Genomic DNA, 17,541 nt, shown 5'->3' on the forward strand with positions numbered 1-17,541 from the left:
TGATTTGAGGTTTACTTTGACTCACTGTTTTTATCAATCATTTTATTGACTGCACCTGTGAGGAGAGTTTTGAGTGTTGACAGTGAATTATGATTCTCACAGTAAAAGAAACTTACCACAAACACAACACCGGTTATAGCAGGATATAATAGCTATAACCCCATGTTACAGAACCTTTAAACATTACAAAATTATTGACTTCATCTGCCATCAAATAGCCCTTCGGACAGATTCCACTGCAATAATAAGCAATATTGCAAATTTAATGCAGTTTGTTTTGAAGGTAAATAAGTGGAAATTAGACGTGTAATTAAAATCCTAAAATAAAAAAGAGGAAACAATTTCTTTTAATGGATTGCATCATTAACAAGTAGAAAGAATTACTTAAAAATATACTGAAACGTACCACATTTTGCAAATATGTATGTATATCTACATATATATATTTCACATCTGAGACAGACCTCTTCAAAGGCTAAACTCATTGAGCCAAGTCTGTAATTTGTCACACCTCAGTGTTTGATATTCCACTCCAATTAGCCTGACTTTGATAGCTTTAAAAAAATATTTTATCCACTTTTATATTTCAGATAATTCTTACTTGAAAGGGACCGTCAAACACTCTCTCGGCTGTGTCATAACCACAAAACAGTTTCTGTTTTATTGTCAGTGGAGCAGCTTGAGGCTGGCACTTGATCATCACATTTTGCATTTATTGACGGGAATACTCCCGCTTGTTCAGACATATTTATTGAATGAACATGGTATTAGGAATGACATATGCAGATTATTAAAGTGACCTTTCGACTGTAGAGGTCGAGAATTAAAATCGTTATTCTAGACAATGCAAAAGATGCATTTTTAAGTGACCCAAAGCAATATAGCAGACACTTAAAATGTATTTATTTGTTTAGTTTAACAGTGGCAACACATTGTTACAAAAGAGGACGCAATGCAGAAGGTATATAGCTGAAGATAATTTGCAGCCCCATCCCTGGTTAGACTTTTAAATTCAGGTTAAAACATCTAAACAAGCAGATTCAGGGTAAAAGCTACAGAACAAACCTAAAGGGTTTATGTGTGAGTATAAGTATAAATATCTATTATTCAGTGTGCACATCCCCGTGGTGTTTAAGCCACTGTTTTATTTCTGTGCTGAAAACGTTCAATTCTGATTGTTTTGTTGTGGAAGTTGGAGATGCTAAAACTTTCAAATAACTGCGACTGTCAGAGCTTAACCAAAATAGTTTAAGATTGCTGCCAACATGTTGCCAAACACCACATTTTCCAAAGAAGCTATTAGGCCCCAGTGTGTCTTGTAGAGAGCGCTGTTTTCCCGCAGATTGTCTTATCAGGGGTCAGCATAGCTGCACCCGGGACAGCTGTTGGGAGGAGTCAACTGAACTGAACTGAACCTTCATGTGCTTCGACAGAACCTACAAAACACTCAAACAGTCTTTTATTTAGCACCGACAGGTCTAAAGATATATAATGTACTGTATGTATAAGAAATGGGCATTTGTGGTGTGACTAAACTGTTTGCAGATACTATGTGGTTTTTATCTATTCTTTCTGGAGGTGTGTCAAAGTTCAGAGGCTGGGTAAGTATAATAACTTACACTAGACTCGCTGTTCTTTTGTTGTTACCAGGTCGATGTTTTGGAGCTAGAGCCTGTCCTGAATGTGTTCAACAGCCAACTGTGTTCTCCCTCTGAGGAGAACCTGTGAGGTAGGCCTGTCTAAGAACTGGAACAGAAATCACAACACATACTCAAGCCTAAAATAGACTTATGAAAGAGGTAATCAATTTAATTGTATATATATTTTTTAATTCTATTACAAGGTATTAGCCACTCCAGGCAGACTGTGTGGGGGAGTGTCCATGTCAGCTAATTTCCCTGGAGCCAGGTCTCATGGAGCTCTTCAGGACGCAGAGATGGATGTGGCTTGGCAGGAGCTGATGGCCATCACCGAGCTGCAGGTAACTCTTCTTGACCGACACACTGAGCACTGTAAAAATGTAGGGTTTTTTAGCACTATGTTACTACGTTACCACAATTCCTCATGCTGTGTTATCACAGGAGTGCAGGTTGTAGGCTATTGTTTTTAATAAATGCATGAGGACACTTTGGAAAGATACAATTTTTGGTGCTTTTCAGAGCCCACGGTGTACATCAGCCTCAGCAGATAAGAATGTATGTTATCCGTTACTTTTAATCAGATCAGTGACACAATTGTATTATTCTCAGTGTCATGTTGAAAGAAGAGCATGAAACACAACAGTTAAAATGTGGCTGATGAATGAAAAAGTAATAATTACTAAACAGAATGGGTTTTATTCTAGTGGAATAAATACATATTTTGCACTTTTCATGTGGTGCTAACTGTTGAAAAACTAATACACTCAGCTGAGGAAGGCAACAATGGCCCATTTGAGTGATAGCAGGATGGAGAGATTGTGAGAGGGGGCAAGTGCTGTATGTTCCTAGCGGCCCCCTGCGCCGCACAATAGCCATCTGTTTCTAGGTGAAACCTGATCACATCTATGAGAGCCCTTCATAGGCTATGGGTGGCATGCTGAAGTGGGGGCAAACTGTGTTCTATAGTGAGCCGGATGAAATGCAGAAAATACACTTTTCCGCTAATTAATTCAAAGGTCTTGTAAATGTTCTTATTGCCTTCAATCCATTTATTGCTGTTGATGTGACATGTATAACGATGTACCCGTCAGTCATATCCGTTTAAGCTCTTTTTGTTTTTGTTCCAGGAGTTTCAAGTCCCCAGTGAAGGCTCCTATGAAACAACACAGTACCAAGCCATGGGGCCCATGGTCCCTATGGGAGGATATGGGATGGCTCAGTCCCATTCTGAGCCTCCTCCTGCTGCTTGTGAGCTAAGCACTGTTGGCACTTACAATGGATGTTACGCTGAAGAGGTGCCAGTCTGTCATCGTCCAAGCAGCAATGTAGAGGCAATGTACGGACTGCCTGAATCTCAGCTCAATCAAAGAATGCTCCCTACATCTTCTCACACACAGCCCTCACACATGAACATGTCCAGTACCAGTCAAGGTCACAGGAGGGCCAACGCCGGTCCGTCTCAGGATCTACGCCAGCACTATGCTGTGGACTCCACACGGACAAAGTTCACACGCCCGCTCAGCAGATGATCTAGAATCGGACTCTGGGCTGTCTCTGGGATCTACGCCACCTCTGGCCTCCCCAGATAATCCTGTTTGTGGTGCACCAGGTTACCAGAGTGTAGAGATAGGCATGACATATAGTGACTGTGAACAAGAGAGCATGGCTGAGCACGACAGTAGAGCACACATACATTACTCAATGGACTACCAGAGTCACTCTCACTTGCATTTACACTCCGGTGCACAGCCGTCTTATTTGCCACCCCAACCCACATTATCTCATACACAAGGTAACGCTCCGATTCCTCTGTCAGTGAAACAGCAGCGTGAGGCCTCTGCTCTGAACAACCTGTACATCGACTCTGGCGTGTCCAGCAGAGGGAGCTCACAGCATAACATGTATATAAAACCACAAGGAAGTATTTCCACTGCAGCGGTGCTGCTGAGCAGAGATGAGCGGCGGGCAAGGTCTTTGAAGATCCCCTTCCCCATGGAGAAGATTATCAATCTACCTGTGGATGACTTCAATGAGCTGCTGACACAGTATACTCTGACAGAAACTCAACTAGCACTTGTCAGGGACATTAGACGGAGAGGGAAGAATAAGGTAGCAGCTCAGAACTGCAGGAAGAGGAAGCTTGAGAGCATAATTCACCTTGAAAGAGAACTTAACCAGCTGCAGGCCCAGAGAGAGCGTCTGGCACAGGAAAGGCTCGAGTTTCAGCGCAGCTTGGCTTTTATTAAATGTCGCCTTACAGACCTTTATTCAGAAGTATTTTCTCACTTGAGAGATGAAAATGGACACCCTTACTCAATAGATGACTATGCCCTACAACAGACACCTGATGGTAAAATGTATTTGGTACCTCACACGACTATGCAAAAGAGAGAACTCATTTAATACCTTCACAGTATACCGCCCGATTGTGCCAACTGAAAGTATAACTGATTGAAAGTTACACATGGTTATGAAACCTGCCAAACATGCATCAATGTGAAAATTGACTGAAACCACACCATAGTGCCTTAGAAAAATACTTTATTAAAAAAAAATATATATATAAGACACTGCACAGCAGTCTTCAGTTAAAAAGTCTTCAGCATCAGCAGGTTGGGTGACGAAACCTTTGAAAAACAGAATCAAGTTAGATATATCATTTTGAAACAAGTGACGACATGCACAATTTTGATGTTCTGTACCTGATTTGAGCCATTGTCACAGAAATGAAGTCAGGGTTGGGGGGGGGGGGGTCCAAGTAGGGAGTTTCCTAGAAAGCAGAAAAACCAAATAAGTAAAACAGTCTTTTGCAAAAAAAGGGAATTGTTCATTTTTGTTTAGAGCATGCAATATGTTTATAGGGCCTCTATGCACAATTAGGAGGCCAATATTACCAGTCAACATTGTTGTAAGTCATAATAAAAGTTGTTTGCACAAAATTGTTGTCATTACTGGGCTACACAACTTACTACCAGCTACATGACAAAAGCAAGACATACTATCAGTAGTTGAGAAGTCTGGTCTTACCTACACACAGCACTTAAGCCTTTTGGTAGCTGCTGCTTGCTAGCCTCAGGCTTCTGTTCTCACTCTCCCCTGCTTCAATGATCCTGGCGATGGTTTTGCTACTTCTCTCCCTCAGCTGGCTTCCATGACTAGCCTCAAAGACTTTGCATGTAAGCTAGCATCCTCCAGTTGATCTTTGCAGAACTCAGGGTGGAGTCTGTACCAGTTGATCGGCTCTTTATGTTGAAGTATTTTGTGCACCACTTCTCCTTCCTCAACCAGTATTGTAAATGTATTGACTTATGGTGTATGCATGTATTACTATTGTATGTCTTCTAACATCACATGGACATTTTTTGGCTCCTCGTGAATAGTATGTCCCTCATCCCACATTGTGCAGCATCTAATAGTGAACCCTCCCTTTCCCAAACCACTCAAGAGGCTAACAACACGTGGTAAAAAAACCCGAAAGATGGTTTATTTCAGCTTGATTTGATGCAGTTACAAATAAAAACCAGACTCAAAGAAAAGAAATCTACATAAAACCTCATAGGAATGCTTGCTTTCCAGAAACACATTTCGATTGAAAAAACACAAAACGTTTAAATGAAGACCCTCCATGATTTATCTACTGTACATCTCTTCTTGCAGCAGCTGTAACCTGCCACAACTGTTTGGCTGAGCAGATTTAGGAGGTAAACCTGCAGCTGCCCTGTCACTTCGCTTGCTCTCCTCTCCTTGCTCTCCTCACTTAAGTACTCAGTCCTGTTGAACAATACGGAACAACATTGTTAACTGTGCACTGACTTTGTATGACCTGAGATCCAGAGTGATTTTTTTAAATTATTTTTTTATGTTTAGCTACACTTAACGAGTCCCTGCAACTACAAACTCTGGTTTTATGATACAAATGTAATAGTTAATGCATGCCATCAAGTACTTACCAAGTCACATTCAAAATCGTCCTGAACGACCATATCCGCCACCATTGTTTGAGCCACCTCCATAGCCACCTGTAATGAATTAGGAAGACTCAGCTTACAGAACTGTGCCAACCCACAGTATACATCCGCCCATCGGCTTCCTCCATCTTACCAAAGTTCCTACCAACACTGCCGCCACCGCTGCCGCCACCACCACCACCAAAGTTGTTCTTCATTGGGCCAAAGTTGGAGGCCTGGGGTTCGTAGTGGCCCATATTGCTGTAGTTATTTCCGCCGCCGCCACCACCACCGCCACTGCTGCCGCCTCCCCCACAGTTACCTATGAGATAATTTACAAAAAATAAATAAACGTAAGTCACCAAGATCTTGAACACAATAGTTGTATAGTATAATATGTTATAGTACTTACCATAGCCATTGCTGTCGTAACCATTTCCTCCATTACCACCATAGCCTCCGCCGCCTCCTCCACCACCACCCTGGTTGTAACCTTGGCTATAACCTCGGTTTCCGCCATTGTTATATCCACCAGGACCGCCAGGACCACCTCCATAGCCTACAACATGCATATGCTTTCAGTACACTGCAAAGCTTCAATTGTGAAAGCACTTAAGCCTTTTTGACAAATGACCACTTACCTCCCCCACCACCACCACCACCACTGCCGCCTCCGCCGCCACCGTTACCGCCATCACCTCCATTGCAATTGTAAGGACCGTCTGCATATCTACCTCTGCCACCTGAGAGAAGCAAATATTCAAAGTCAGGTTTCAGACACTTCATATTATACCAGTACACGTAACTCAAATTGTATATAAACCATATCAAAAGAACTCGTACTCTGATTGAAGCCTCTCTCATACTCATAGGGCCTTCCACTCCCACTGCTGCGACCTAGACCAAAACCCAACCATTAGCCTTGGCATAGTATCGATTGGGACAAAGGTTTGTTGATTAATCTGGCTTGATTGCATAACAATGTTAGCTCTCATACCCATTCCTGCAGTCTGCATTTCCTGCCTTGTGAGAGCCTTCCTCACTTCACAGTTGTGAGAGTTGATTGTGTGGTATTTCTGAACTGTGGGAAAGAAAGGGTGTTGAGTAGCCTTTCAAGACATTAGGTGGATAAATCACCGTGAACAGTTTTACTTACTGACAATCCTGTCCACTGAATCATGATCATCAAAAGTCACGAAGGCAAAGCCCCTCTTCTTTCCAGTATTACGGTCGGTCATGATATCAATAACCTCGATTTTGCCAAACTGTGAGAAGTAATCTCGCAGCTGTGACTCCTCTGTGTCTTCTTTGATGCCACCAACAAAGATCTTTTTCACCGTTACGTGGGCACCTGGTCGGTTTGAGTCCTATGATCAAATACATTTGTCATTGTAATTAGACACGTCCTTCTTTTACATTACAGGTTATTTACTCAAGGCCGGTTTCTAATATTAAAATCAAACCTACCTCTCTGGAAACTGCTCGCTTAGGTTCAACAACTCGTCCATCAACCTTGTGGGGGCGTGCAGTCATGGCAGCGTCAACTTCATCCACTGATGAGTACGTAACAAAGCCGAAGCCCCTGGATCTTTTGGTGTTGGGGTCCCTCATGACCTAGAGGAAGCATCTTCCATTATTCCCAGTGTCACCCAAACATCACATGCATGCCTTCCGTTTGTACAAACACGTAAACAACGCCAAAGGGTACAGTGAAACCTTACCACACAGTCTGTAAGGCTTCCCCATTGCTCAAAATGAGCTCGCAAGCTTTCGTCTGTGGTCTCGAAGCTCAAACCTCCGATGAACAGCTTGCGAAGCTGCTCCGGTTCACGTGGGACCTACACAATGGACAAAGTAAGACACTAGCATCATCGTACGTTCACCAACAGTCAAATAAGCACTTGGAGCAATTTCGGTTGTTATTATATTCACTATAAACTGCTTCAGAATGAACAATGCGGTAATGGTTCGTTCATGCAATCAAAATAATCGGGACAGGGTGGAGGAGGGAGACGTCGCCGCCATTAGCGAACCGGTCTGATGATGAGTACGTTTTGCAGCGGTTGTATGCAAACAGTAAACAACATCTGTGTGAATGTAGTGTTCGCCGTTTGTATAGTATTACTGAAGACAACAGTGTTGTGAAATTCCTGAATTTCATACATAGCTTCCCGCAGGAACAAAGGCCACGAGGCCCAGCTGCTATAAAATGGCGGCTTTAGAATGCTTAATAGCTGCAGCAGCTAGGGTGGAAACGCAGTCTGCGGTGAGCGTCGCGTGAACGAAATTACTTCAAAGAGCTATAATTTTTAAACACACCGTGTGCAGAGAATCTGCTTTCCAAATTCAATACTCACATCTTTCGACATTGTTGCAGGCAAATCCTTAAACACTCCTTGTGGACTGAACGGAGAGAAGTGATCTGCGTCAGACAACCTGAGTCTCAACGGTAGGATAAATAGCAAAGGAAACACCTCTTTCACGCAGCTATTGGTCAGTGGTTCCCGCTGCAGTCTGTCGTCAGCATTGGTTGAATATTTATTGGTCCAACTTCAATCAATCACAGCTAAGGACCAATAATCTGACGATAGGCGGTGCATTTTACAACCACGACAATACAAAATGGATGTTGTATGTGTGCAGGAATATATGTGAGATACATAGTAAGATATCACGTTTTGTGCGTGATGTAATGAAAAACACAACAAGGCCACGGATGTATTGAGGGAATGCACAGAAAAACAGCACATTAAAATGATAGATCACCAATCCTAAATAAATTTGATTTTTGACTTGTGTGTGTGGATGTGGAGCTCTGCATTTCTCTGTGAAGCAACGTCACTACACCTTTCCTCTACCTTCCACGTTTATATCTAATTATATTTGCTATGGAGACACACAATGCACATGTATGACAATAAATAAGTTGTAATAAAAAATAAATTATAATCGTGGTAGGAGCATATTCGCAAGGCAAATATATAGGTCATCCCCAGCTGACCGAGGGGCGGGTACATTCATTGTGCGCCTTTCACGCGCGCTTTTTCTACGCACGGACAACCGCACAGCACCTTTCAACCGATCCAGGCTAGATGCTAAGTAGCACCAGCGTTGGCACCACAGACGAAGGTACACAAAAGACAACGTTATCTCCTAAGTTATCTGGTTCATACCGGCAGTCTACGCATCCAAAGGGTAAGAGATGTTTAACATATCAAAATGCTCATGATGCTACAAGTATCGTTCTACATTTGCGATTTGGTATCAACGTTAGCTAGTGTTAGCTTGTTGAAGAGTTAGCTTGCAGGCTAACGTTACTGCATTAGCAAATTTGCCTTTCATGCCCATTGGTTAGCTAACGCTAGTAGCAAACACAGCATCATATTTACATTCCTATTTGCACATATTAAGATTTCAGATAACGTTTTCTAGACTTTAAGTGGACAATTTCCACGAGGTCTTTAACCAGCCAATTTGTTTAGTATATTTTATAGTCGGTCATGCCTGTTGCAGATAGGAGAAACGACAATGAAATGATGCCTTTATTTGCTATCTATCTAGCTAGTGCCTGCTTTGTGCTTAAGATTATACAACGTAATGTATCGGCTAGAAAAGATTACCCATATTATCTTTAACGTTAGCTTGTTTGTAATCGTTTTCCTGTACAGGGAAGTGCCATTTGCCTGCGACAGCGTAGCGTTCAGCAACAAACTTTGCTATGGGCAAAAAGTCTCGCGAAGACGACTCCTCATCCTCTGATGAGGAAGAATATGTTGTGGAGAAGGTGCTGGACAGGAGGGTGGTGAAAGGCAGGGTTGAGTTCTTCCTGAAGTGGAAAGGATATTCAGAGTAAGTTGTTTTCCTGCCAGTATGCTAACCAGTAACCTTACTTGCACGTTCAACGCCGCAGGTATAAGCTAACGTTACACCATGAACACTGTTGGGCAATAGTAAATATACTTTTAGTGGGTGATTTTCACATAGAAACCAAAAGAAAAAACGGCCATTCGTGGTTAGTAAGGTGGATATCAATAGCCAAGTCAGCAGGGGAATCCACTGCCCTTTGAGGCAGATACAACATACACTAAGATATCTTCATATGGTTACTGTAAGGATGCCCTAAAGACCAGGGAAGGATAATGAAGATTAGAATATATGTACAATGTTATGGACATTACAGATTATATCAAGTTTTATATCACAATACTTATTTCAATATATTGTTCATCTCTGATCAGTGCAGTTGATTAAGAGTTGTGTCTATACTGATACTGACTTGCAGCACTGTGGTTTTCCTCAGAAAGCACAACACCTGGGAGCCAGAGAAAAATCTTGGCTGCCCTGAGCTCATTTCAGAATTCATGAAGACTTACAAGAAAGGCAGCAGCAGTGGTGGAAGCTCATCGTCTACCAGTGTGGGCAACAAATCAGTCACAGCCTCCTTGGGACGCTCTAAAGATTCCAGTAGCTCAAAGAAGCGAAGCTCTGATGATGATGAGGAGGGTGAAAGCAAGCCCAAAAAGACAAAGGAGGTATGTAATGTGGTGTGCAGTAGGTGTATCCTGTTTTTGAAGCATGAAAAAATAGCATTGAAAGTGCAGTGTATGCACCGCGGACAGAGTCCAAATATTGCACTTTAATGCACCGCCAAGATTACGGCCAACTAGCACGTACGTTCTGCGCCTGCCTGAGAGGAGTAAAACTCCACCAGCTGGCCACGGTGGTCTATTTGTCATTCAAAAAGGGAAAATGTAGGGCTGTGGATATACAAGCTGTTGTGATGCATTAAAACAAAGCAATCGTTTGCCGACTATTTTCACATCACACTCGCTCACCACTTAGTTTCATTCCATATGGCCTTGTTGTTGTGAAAATATTATTAGATGAAGATGAAAATGAAAAGATCCTCTGCGCGTGCCCTCTTGACTTTAGTTGTTTGCTTTTTTCCTCGCATCTTTTCCTCTTCTCTGACACTGGTTTATTTAAGCTGAACAGCCAATTGGAGTGATTTCTATCACCAGCGAGCTCTGCCATCGATTCAACATGCTGAATTCGGCCGAAAAGCTGCCGATTGCCAACGGTGCCGGATATGCCACACAAACTAGGGAGACAGACGCGCGTCGACTTGATGCGTCAGGGGCTTTTATTGGTTATGAAATTATGTCACATCGTATCTTACCGCAGTAGTCTGCAGTCACCGTGTTTTTTTCTTTCCTGTGAGTTATGAAATCAACGTCGTATTGTTGACTGAAAAACTACAGCTCAGGATCTGGTGGCTGTTTGCAGGTGAGGAAACTCGAGCTGTTGTTAAATTATGTCGTCTAGTGGCTCTTTTCTTTTGTGTCCAACAGTTTGTTCCTTAGTATGGTACATTCCCAAAGACATGGTGGATATATCTGCTTGATGCCATGTAGGCCTCTTGAAAGTAAATGATAGTTGTTGTCAGGGCATAAGAGACATTACATTTAGGCAAACACCAGTGTCTTGAAGCAGATTTGGGCCAGCCAATGGTAACCAGTGAAGGGTGTGGAGGAGCGGTGTAGTGTGGGAGGACTTGGGGAGGTTAAAGACCAGTTGAGCTGCTGCATTGTGGATGAGCTGTAGAGCATAAGTAGTCAAGCCAGGAGGGAGTTGCAGTAGTGAAGGTGTGAGATGACAGGATCCTGAAACAAAACCTGTGTCGCCTTCTGGGTCAGTAGGGGACGTGTCCTGCGGATAGATGTGTATCTGCAGCAGCGGGCTGTTGCCGCGATGCTGGCATTGAAGGACAGTTGGTCTTCCAGTGTCACACCTACATTCCTTGCAGTCCTGAGCCGGCGAAACAACAGAGGTGCCGCTGATGGTAAGGTTTTGGGCCGGAGAGCCCTTACTCGGAAGGAAAAGCAGTTCAGTCTTGTTGAGGTTGATCTTTACCAATCCAGACTTGAAAAATGGCACAAATGAAAATAAATGTTTGAATCGTGACACCCTTTGTAAACATACGCCAGGATTTTACCATTTTGTGTATAATATAAAAATATATTTTTCCATCTGTTGTCTTTCAGGACGACATCCTAGTTGCCCGTGGCTTTGAGAGAGGACTTGAGCCAGAAAAGATCATTGGAGCAACTGACTCTTGTGGAGACCTAATGTTTCTTATGAAGTGGTAGGTTTTATTTATATATTCTCAAAATTTGCATTAGGAATCTAGTTTTGGCCAAATGTTGTGTAAAATGTAATCGCTGCTTAAATAGACGAGCAATATCGTCATTAGAAAGAGTTTTCATGCACAGGTCTTAAGACGAGCATCCAGGGCTGTCCCTGGCACTTCAATCCAGTGCATTGACTTCCTTATATTCATTTGCCATGTGCTTGTGATTCATTGGTTCATGATTTTTTCTATCTATAGTGATTGTTTATCAACAGTCAACCCTATTACTGATGTCTTTTCTTCAATACACCTTACCCAGAATTATAAGGAATCTAATATTTACTCTCCTGCTCTGTTAATGTCTGTTCAGTGCATTTGCAGAGCTGCCACCACACACACACACACTAAACTCCTGTCAGCCCACATAAGTCTCATGTTCTATCTGTAAAACCCACCTTTCAATACCTTTTGATCATCGGATCACATAAAGTAAAAGCAGTTGTCCTGATCGTACCAGGTTGTACTAGCAACACTGGGCATTACCTGACTAAACTCGATACTGAAACGATAATACGGCAAAAACTTAAAACATCCGCAAAAGTAATGAAATAATAGATGACAGAACTTTGAACTTTCTTTTCATTAATCTAAAACCGTCACATATTCTGACTGTCGATGCAAGGCAGTTGTGACCGTGAAAAGATGACATAAATTTACAGTAGTGAATTATTGTAGCGTAGTGTGTTATTTAATATCCAAACAAGACTGTAGAAAGTCTTCACTAACATCAGCTCTTTTCACGTCCACATCTCTCCACCTTCACATGTCAGACTCGCTGCCTTCTTTCTGAATGATTAGGACTTCCTTGGTAGATGTGTGGAGATTTTATCTGCTGCATTGGAATCAACGTAGAAACCGTTTCTTAGTATTCTGATTCGGCAAGTGTTATGCGGCGACATCTTTGATTACCTTTTTAAAAAGCGCTCTATAAATAAAATGTATTATTATTATGAGCGTAGTGGTTCTGAACATCTTCCATATTCTTTTCAAGAAACCATACGTTTTGAGACTAGCTTGTCACGGTGAGGCTTTAGTGCACCGTGTGGCTAATGATGGTGTAATAAGTGAAAATCTTCATGAGTTTCTTTTCCACCCAACTTTATTCTGCTAATGATATCATTGATTCCTAAGTACTTTGCATTTGTCTTTCCACTTAATCATGTACTTAATATTCATATTTCCTCTGGTATTGGGTCTCTTCTTGTTTATGGGTTTTGACCCTTATGTACGGTGTTGCCTGCAACAGTTTCTGCCGTTGCATGATTCTTTTTAAACGGCAGCTCTCAATGTGCCAGATTCCTGCTGACGAATGACCCATTAGCAGCACTAATAGCTGGCCATTAGTCTACAAACAGTAAGCCACGCCATATAATTTTATGTCCTTACATATTAGCTAGATAGATATATTTGTGGTCCCTCATGCCCGGTCAAGCTCCATTCCCGGGTGTTTGAGGCAACAGTTGTACCATAGCTGTGATTTGTTTTAGTTTTTTATTGATTGAAGAAGAAAAAAACGTCAAAAAATAAATGTAAACCTAATACAAATAATAAAAGGTAATCAAATACTTAATGACACAAACCAGATTTATTTTAAACTATGGTAATTAAAATGTGCGCTGAAATACTTTTCTAATAGTTTTGAATGAGTTTGAATATGAATGACTATTTAATGTCGCACTTTGGTCTTTTTCTCTTTCAGGAAAGACTCTGATGAGGCGGATCTCGTGCTTGCCAAGGAAGCCAATCATAAGTGTCCACAGATTGTCATAGCCTTCTATGAGGAACGTCTCACCTGGCATGAAGACAGTGACAAGAAGGAGAAGGACATGGTCAGCGCGTGAGTGCGCACCTCAGGAGGAAACCGTACCTCCTCCACTGCAGGGACAACCTTGAGTCACACCCAAACCTCCCATCCTTGCTCTTCACCATGTCCAACAAAGACGGCGAACAGTCGTATTATCTCCATCCATGCCCCATCGGAGCACAAAGGCCCCAGACTGCTGAGACGGATCCATCAGACAGGAGGTGAAGCTGTAGCGGACATGAGTAGCATGCTACTGGGGAGGGTTTCTGCTGTTCTGTCTTTGTATTCTTTACCTTCTTTTGAATGTCTTAACACATCATATTTTAGTACAGGATACGGTTGTCAATAAGGTATGTTGCATCCAAGAGCACACATGGCCATCTGTTAAAACTCAGCAAATAGTCTTGAGAGCCGGGGTTGGTACAAGCTGTTAACTATGCGCTTGTCCCATAGCAGGTGCACAACCCCATCATTAAGTCTTTATAGGCAGTGCACCTCTTTGCTTTAAGAACCCACTAACACCACTGAGGATAAAACCGTAGTATCAAAATGCAGGAAGCAACTACCGCAGCACTTCACTGACTGCATAATCCCCTCCTTTTTTAAAAACTTTTTATCTCTTGTAGATTTTTCAGTGTGTCCCGTCTACCGGTACATAACTACTCAATTTGCAATTTTGCAAAAAAAAAAAAAAACACCGGCCAATTAAGTCTTTATAATGTAGTGATTATCCTTGTTCGTTCTTTTTTTTTTAATTATTGTCATTTTCTTTTCTTATTTTCAAGTTTTAACATGTGAACTGTGTGGTGTTTTTAATTTTAATTTCTTTACTCGTTCACAGTTCAAGGAAAAAGGACAATAAAACAAATTTTGCTCAGTTTTGTACTTTTTTTTGTCCTTTTAACTGCAGTGTTATATTTGGACCAGTCTCATGTTCACAGGTTAGACAATCTTCCACATGAAATGAAACCAGCATTAATCACCAGTCATTGGGGTCTGCCACCTTGTGGCTAAAAGATGAACATCTTTTGGACTGTGACCAATCTCTATAATGACTACCCTGCAGTTTTAATGGTGTTATTGAGCTTGTTAGTTAGTGATACTTTGATAGATTTCTTTTTTTTTTTTACACTGTAAAGTGGAAAAATCCACATCAATTGAGTATTTGTTATTGATATCATTGTAAGGTTAATTTGAAACATTAAAACTGATTGGATTATGCATGCCCTGAGTTTTATTGTGATATGTAATGATTATTCTCAGCCATAAGTATTCAAATTTTTTCAGACGGACGATTTTGCAACCTGCCAAGCCGATGTTAATTCTTACACACAAGATGGATGCTGGTTTTGTAGTTTGCGATGCTCCAACATGGATTCTTAGGACCAAATGTTTAGTGTCTGCAGACAGAGCTGAAGTCTTTTCTTTTCCTTTTTATTTTTTGGCTTTCATCAGCATTGTGAATGAAGGCTGTGACCTCCCCTTTCATGCATACAGTACATTAATCAAGTCTCTTGATATCACTTCAATTATGTTTCTGGTGTAATTTCCTTTTTCATTAAAAATATTTTGTCCTTTCATACCCTTGAGCTTTGTCCTCAGTTTTTGCCAGTGCAGACATTTTAAATACCCCTATTTCTTGTGTCAAGTAAATGTTACGAATATGTGTACAGTAGCACCCTTTAATAAACATTTTCAATGTTAAAGTTTCTGTCAGTCGACTTATTTTAGGATGTGAATGGAATTTCTGCAGAGAGAATAAATAACTTTAATTTAAAACTTACACCCCAGGATTGGATAAATTACTGGGAGCCAGGAAGTTAGAAAGAAAAAAGTCAAAATGACTCGTTTAATTTGGATTGTTTTGGATGAAACGGTATTAAACTACACTTAACCTAATCTCAACATGAGGACATTTGCTAATATAAGGAGGGGGAAATGACTATGTCCTCAGGCAATAATAAAGACCCAAGTCGCAAAAATATGATGTGTTCTCTGTTTTATCTGTTTTCTTTGTTAAGGAAAATGTTTCAAGAGCATCAGCTGCTGTCACCCAGCAGATGGCGCTGTTGAACAACACCAACGTAAAAGTCAACTCCATTTTTATGCAAGTCACTCAGCTCAAAAACTTAAACGCACATATTACTCTTTTCTGAACAGCCATTATAGATAGATTATTACGCGTCTTTAATAGGGGTATGAAATCATGTGTTTACTGAACATCACAGCTTTCTCCAGGATGTCAATTGGCTTTAGAGTCACTATGCTGAACCCACCTGTAGGTCCACAAATGTTCATTGTGCAGTGAAGCGTGCAGTGTTCAAACTCACACAGATTTATTTAGAAATCATTTTTAGGTGTTTTTTTTCTTAATTAGAAACAGATAGTGATCAATAGAAGTGAGGGGAGAGAGGGAGACATACATTGAGAATGACATGCAACAAAGGTCCCTGGCCGGATGTGAACCAAGGATATTATGGTTCATGCATGGTGGTGCCTTAAAGCCCCAGGCCATTGAGCACCCCACTTCCATTTGATGTAATGATGCAGCCATAAAAAAAAAAAAATTGTCATTATAAGCACCCCATAGGTTGAATAACAAACGTAATACACAGAATATGTAATCCTATATAATATGTGAGGAAATGTTATTTTCAATTGGAAAGTGAGGAATATAACAAGGAGGGAGCAAAAGCAGTAAAGCTAGACTTCAAAATGTAAGGACAAGCCCCCATTTTGTCACAATCTGGCAATCATGACAAAAACAGGAAATTAGTTGGTCTGTTAGTTAGGCCCCTTAATGGGGATCTACTGCAATATCGGCAATAAACTGCAGTTAAGGTTGAGTCTAATCCTTGTTCTTCTCTCACCACCCTCTTTCTCTTTCTTGCTGCCTTTTATAGCGACTCTCTCTCTCTTTCTGACATGCACACATGCACGCACACACACACGCAGACACACACACACACACACAGACACACACACAAAGTGCTGCTCAGCTACGTCTAAAGTGATGGAATTTTCCTAGCAAAAAGGCTTTTACACTCCAAATGGAATGCAAAGGTCACTAGTAAATTTCCAGCCCCAGGGACCATTAAGCTGGGCAAAGGGAGCGAGCAGCAGGCTGTTTTATGGAGCCTGGAGCTGTCTGCTGACAAACCCAGGCCAGTAGGTTTGGTTGGGAAAGCCACAGTGGCACTCATGGGAGCTGTGCCTGTGATGTGTGTGGCAAATAGAGGCAGTTTGGAGACGTGGTTCACGGGTGTGCAGGGTGAAGCTAAAAATCTAAATGAGGAAATGATTCAAGCCTTGTGCGAGAAATGAGTGTGCGCTGTATGAGTGGCAGAGTCAACAAGGAGCTCGCTGTGCTTTGTTTAGCTAAGAAGAGTTGGTCTTTCGGGATGCATGCATGGCCTGTAGGTTTTTGACATTGCACTGAATAATTATTTGATATTTTGAATATATACCTATAAAATTAACACACGTTTTAGTGTAACTTGCAGTATTTTTTTTTATTGTAAACTATAATACTGCAAATTTGTTTAGCCTAGTATGTCTTGCAGAGTATGTTCCGTGTCTAAATGGCTGGTAATATATAATTACATTTTTGGTGTAAATTTATTTATTTATGCAGCAGCCTCCCTGCACTTCAAGCCGAGTCCCTTACCAGTAACTTCCAGTGCAAATGAGTTCCTCGGGGTATTGCCCACGGCAGAGGTGGGTCATCTTGCAGCACATTACCCCAAAATGAGTGTCGGGGGAGCTGTGGCGAGGGAAGGGACTGCTGCAGTGGGCCTCATCAGTGTTACACAGCTTGTTCAAGAATACCACTAAAACAGCAAACAAATAAATGTGCACTGATACAGATAACACACGCGTGTGGCACAAAGTGCTATTATCTTGTATATGAGAGGAAAAAAAAGATTTGTAGTCTTCAGTGAGTGTTCCAGAGAAACTGTG

General features: G+C 41.5%; 3 protein-coding genes across 6 annotated transcripts; 2 read left to right on the forward strand and 1 right to left on the reverse strand.

Annotated features, from left to right (window-relative positions):
* The first annotated feature begins 1,155 nt into the window (after positions 1 to 1,155).
* nfe2 (nuclear factor, erythroid 2) lies at positions 1,156 to 4,579 on the forward strand. The gene is given in 5 exon segments (XM_029434928.1): positions 1,156 to 1,498; positions 1,651 to 1,729; positions 1,844 to 1,981; positions 2,768 to 3,118; positions 3,120 to 4,579. Coding segments are annotated over 4 exon segments (1,461 nt in total). The 5' UTR covers positions 1,156 to 1,498; positions 1,651 to 1,681; the 3' UTR covers positions 4,044 to 4,579.
* Positions 4,165 to 8,100, reverse strand: hnrnpa1b (heterogeneous nuclear ribonucleoprotein A1b). 4 transcript variants are annotated; one of them, XR_003832466.1, is made up of 12 exons: positions 7,945 to 8,100; positions 7,309 to 7,425; positions 7,055 to 7,201; positions 6,744 to 6,954; positions 6,585 to 6,668; positions 6,431 to 6,484; positions 6,229 to 6,330; positions 6,000 to 6,146; positions 5,754 to 5,909; positions 5,591 to 5,659; positions 4,343 to 4,410; positions 4,165 to 4,267 (listed from the first exon to the last, which is right to left on the reverse strand). XR_003832466.1 is itself a non-coding variant. In XM_029434931.1 (11 exons), exons 1-10 carry the CDS (start codon positions 7,954 to 7,956, stop codon positions 5,601 to 5,603), a joined length of 1,089 nt encoding a protein of 362 aa, XP_029290791.1. In that variant the 5' UTR covers positions 7,957 to 8,100; the 3' UTR covers positions 5,095 to 5,411; positions 5,591 to 5,600. The 4 variants fall into 4 exon arrangements, 2 of the variants coding, with proteins under 2 accessions (XP_029290791.1, XP_029290790.1); XR_003832465.1 differs by having other exon boundaries at positions 5,742 to 5,909; XM_029434931.1 differs by lacking the exons at positions 4,165 to 4,267; positions 4,343 to 4,410 and adding an exon at positions 5,095 to 5,411.
* Positions 8,101 to 8,602: 502 nt separating this feature from the next.
* cbx5 (chromobox homolog 5 (HP1 alpha homolog, Drosophila)) lies at positions 8,603 to 15,163 on the forward strand. The gene is made up of 5 exons (XM_029434932.1): positions 8,603 to 8,782; positions 9,256 to 9,436; positions 9,888 to 10,119; positions 11,632 to 11,732; positions 13,477 to 15,163. The coding sequence occupies exons 2-5, from the start codon at positions 9,306 to 9,308 to the stop codon at positions 13,616 to 13,618; spliced, it is 606 nt and encodes a 201-aa protein (XP_029290792.1). The 5' UTR covers positions 8,603 to 8,782; positions 9,256 to 9,305; the 3' UTR covers positions 13,619 to 15,163.
* Positions 15,164 to 17,541: the final 2,378 nt, after the last annotated feature.

The sequence above is a fragment of the Cottoperca gobio genome, chromosome 7, assembly GCF_900634415.1.
Source record: "Cottoperca gobio chromosome 7, fCotGob3.1, whole genome shotgun sequence".
NCBI lineage: Eukaryota > Metazoa > Chordata > Actinopteri > Perciformes > Bovichtidae > Cottoperca > Cottoperca gobio.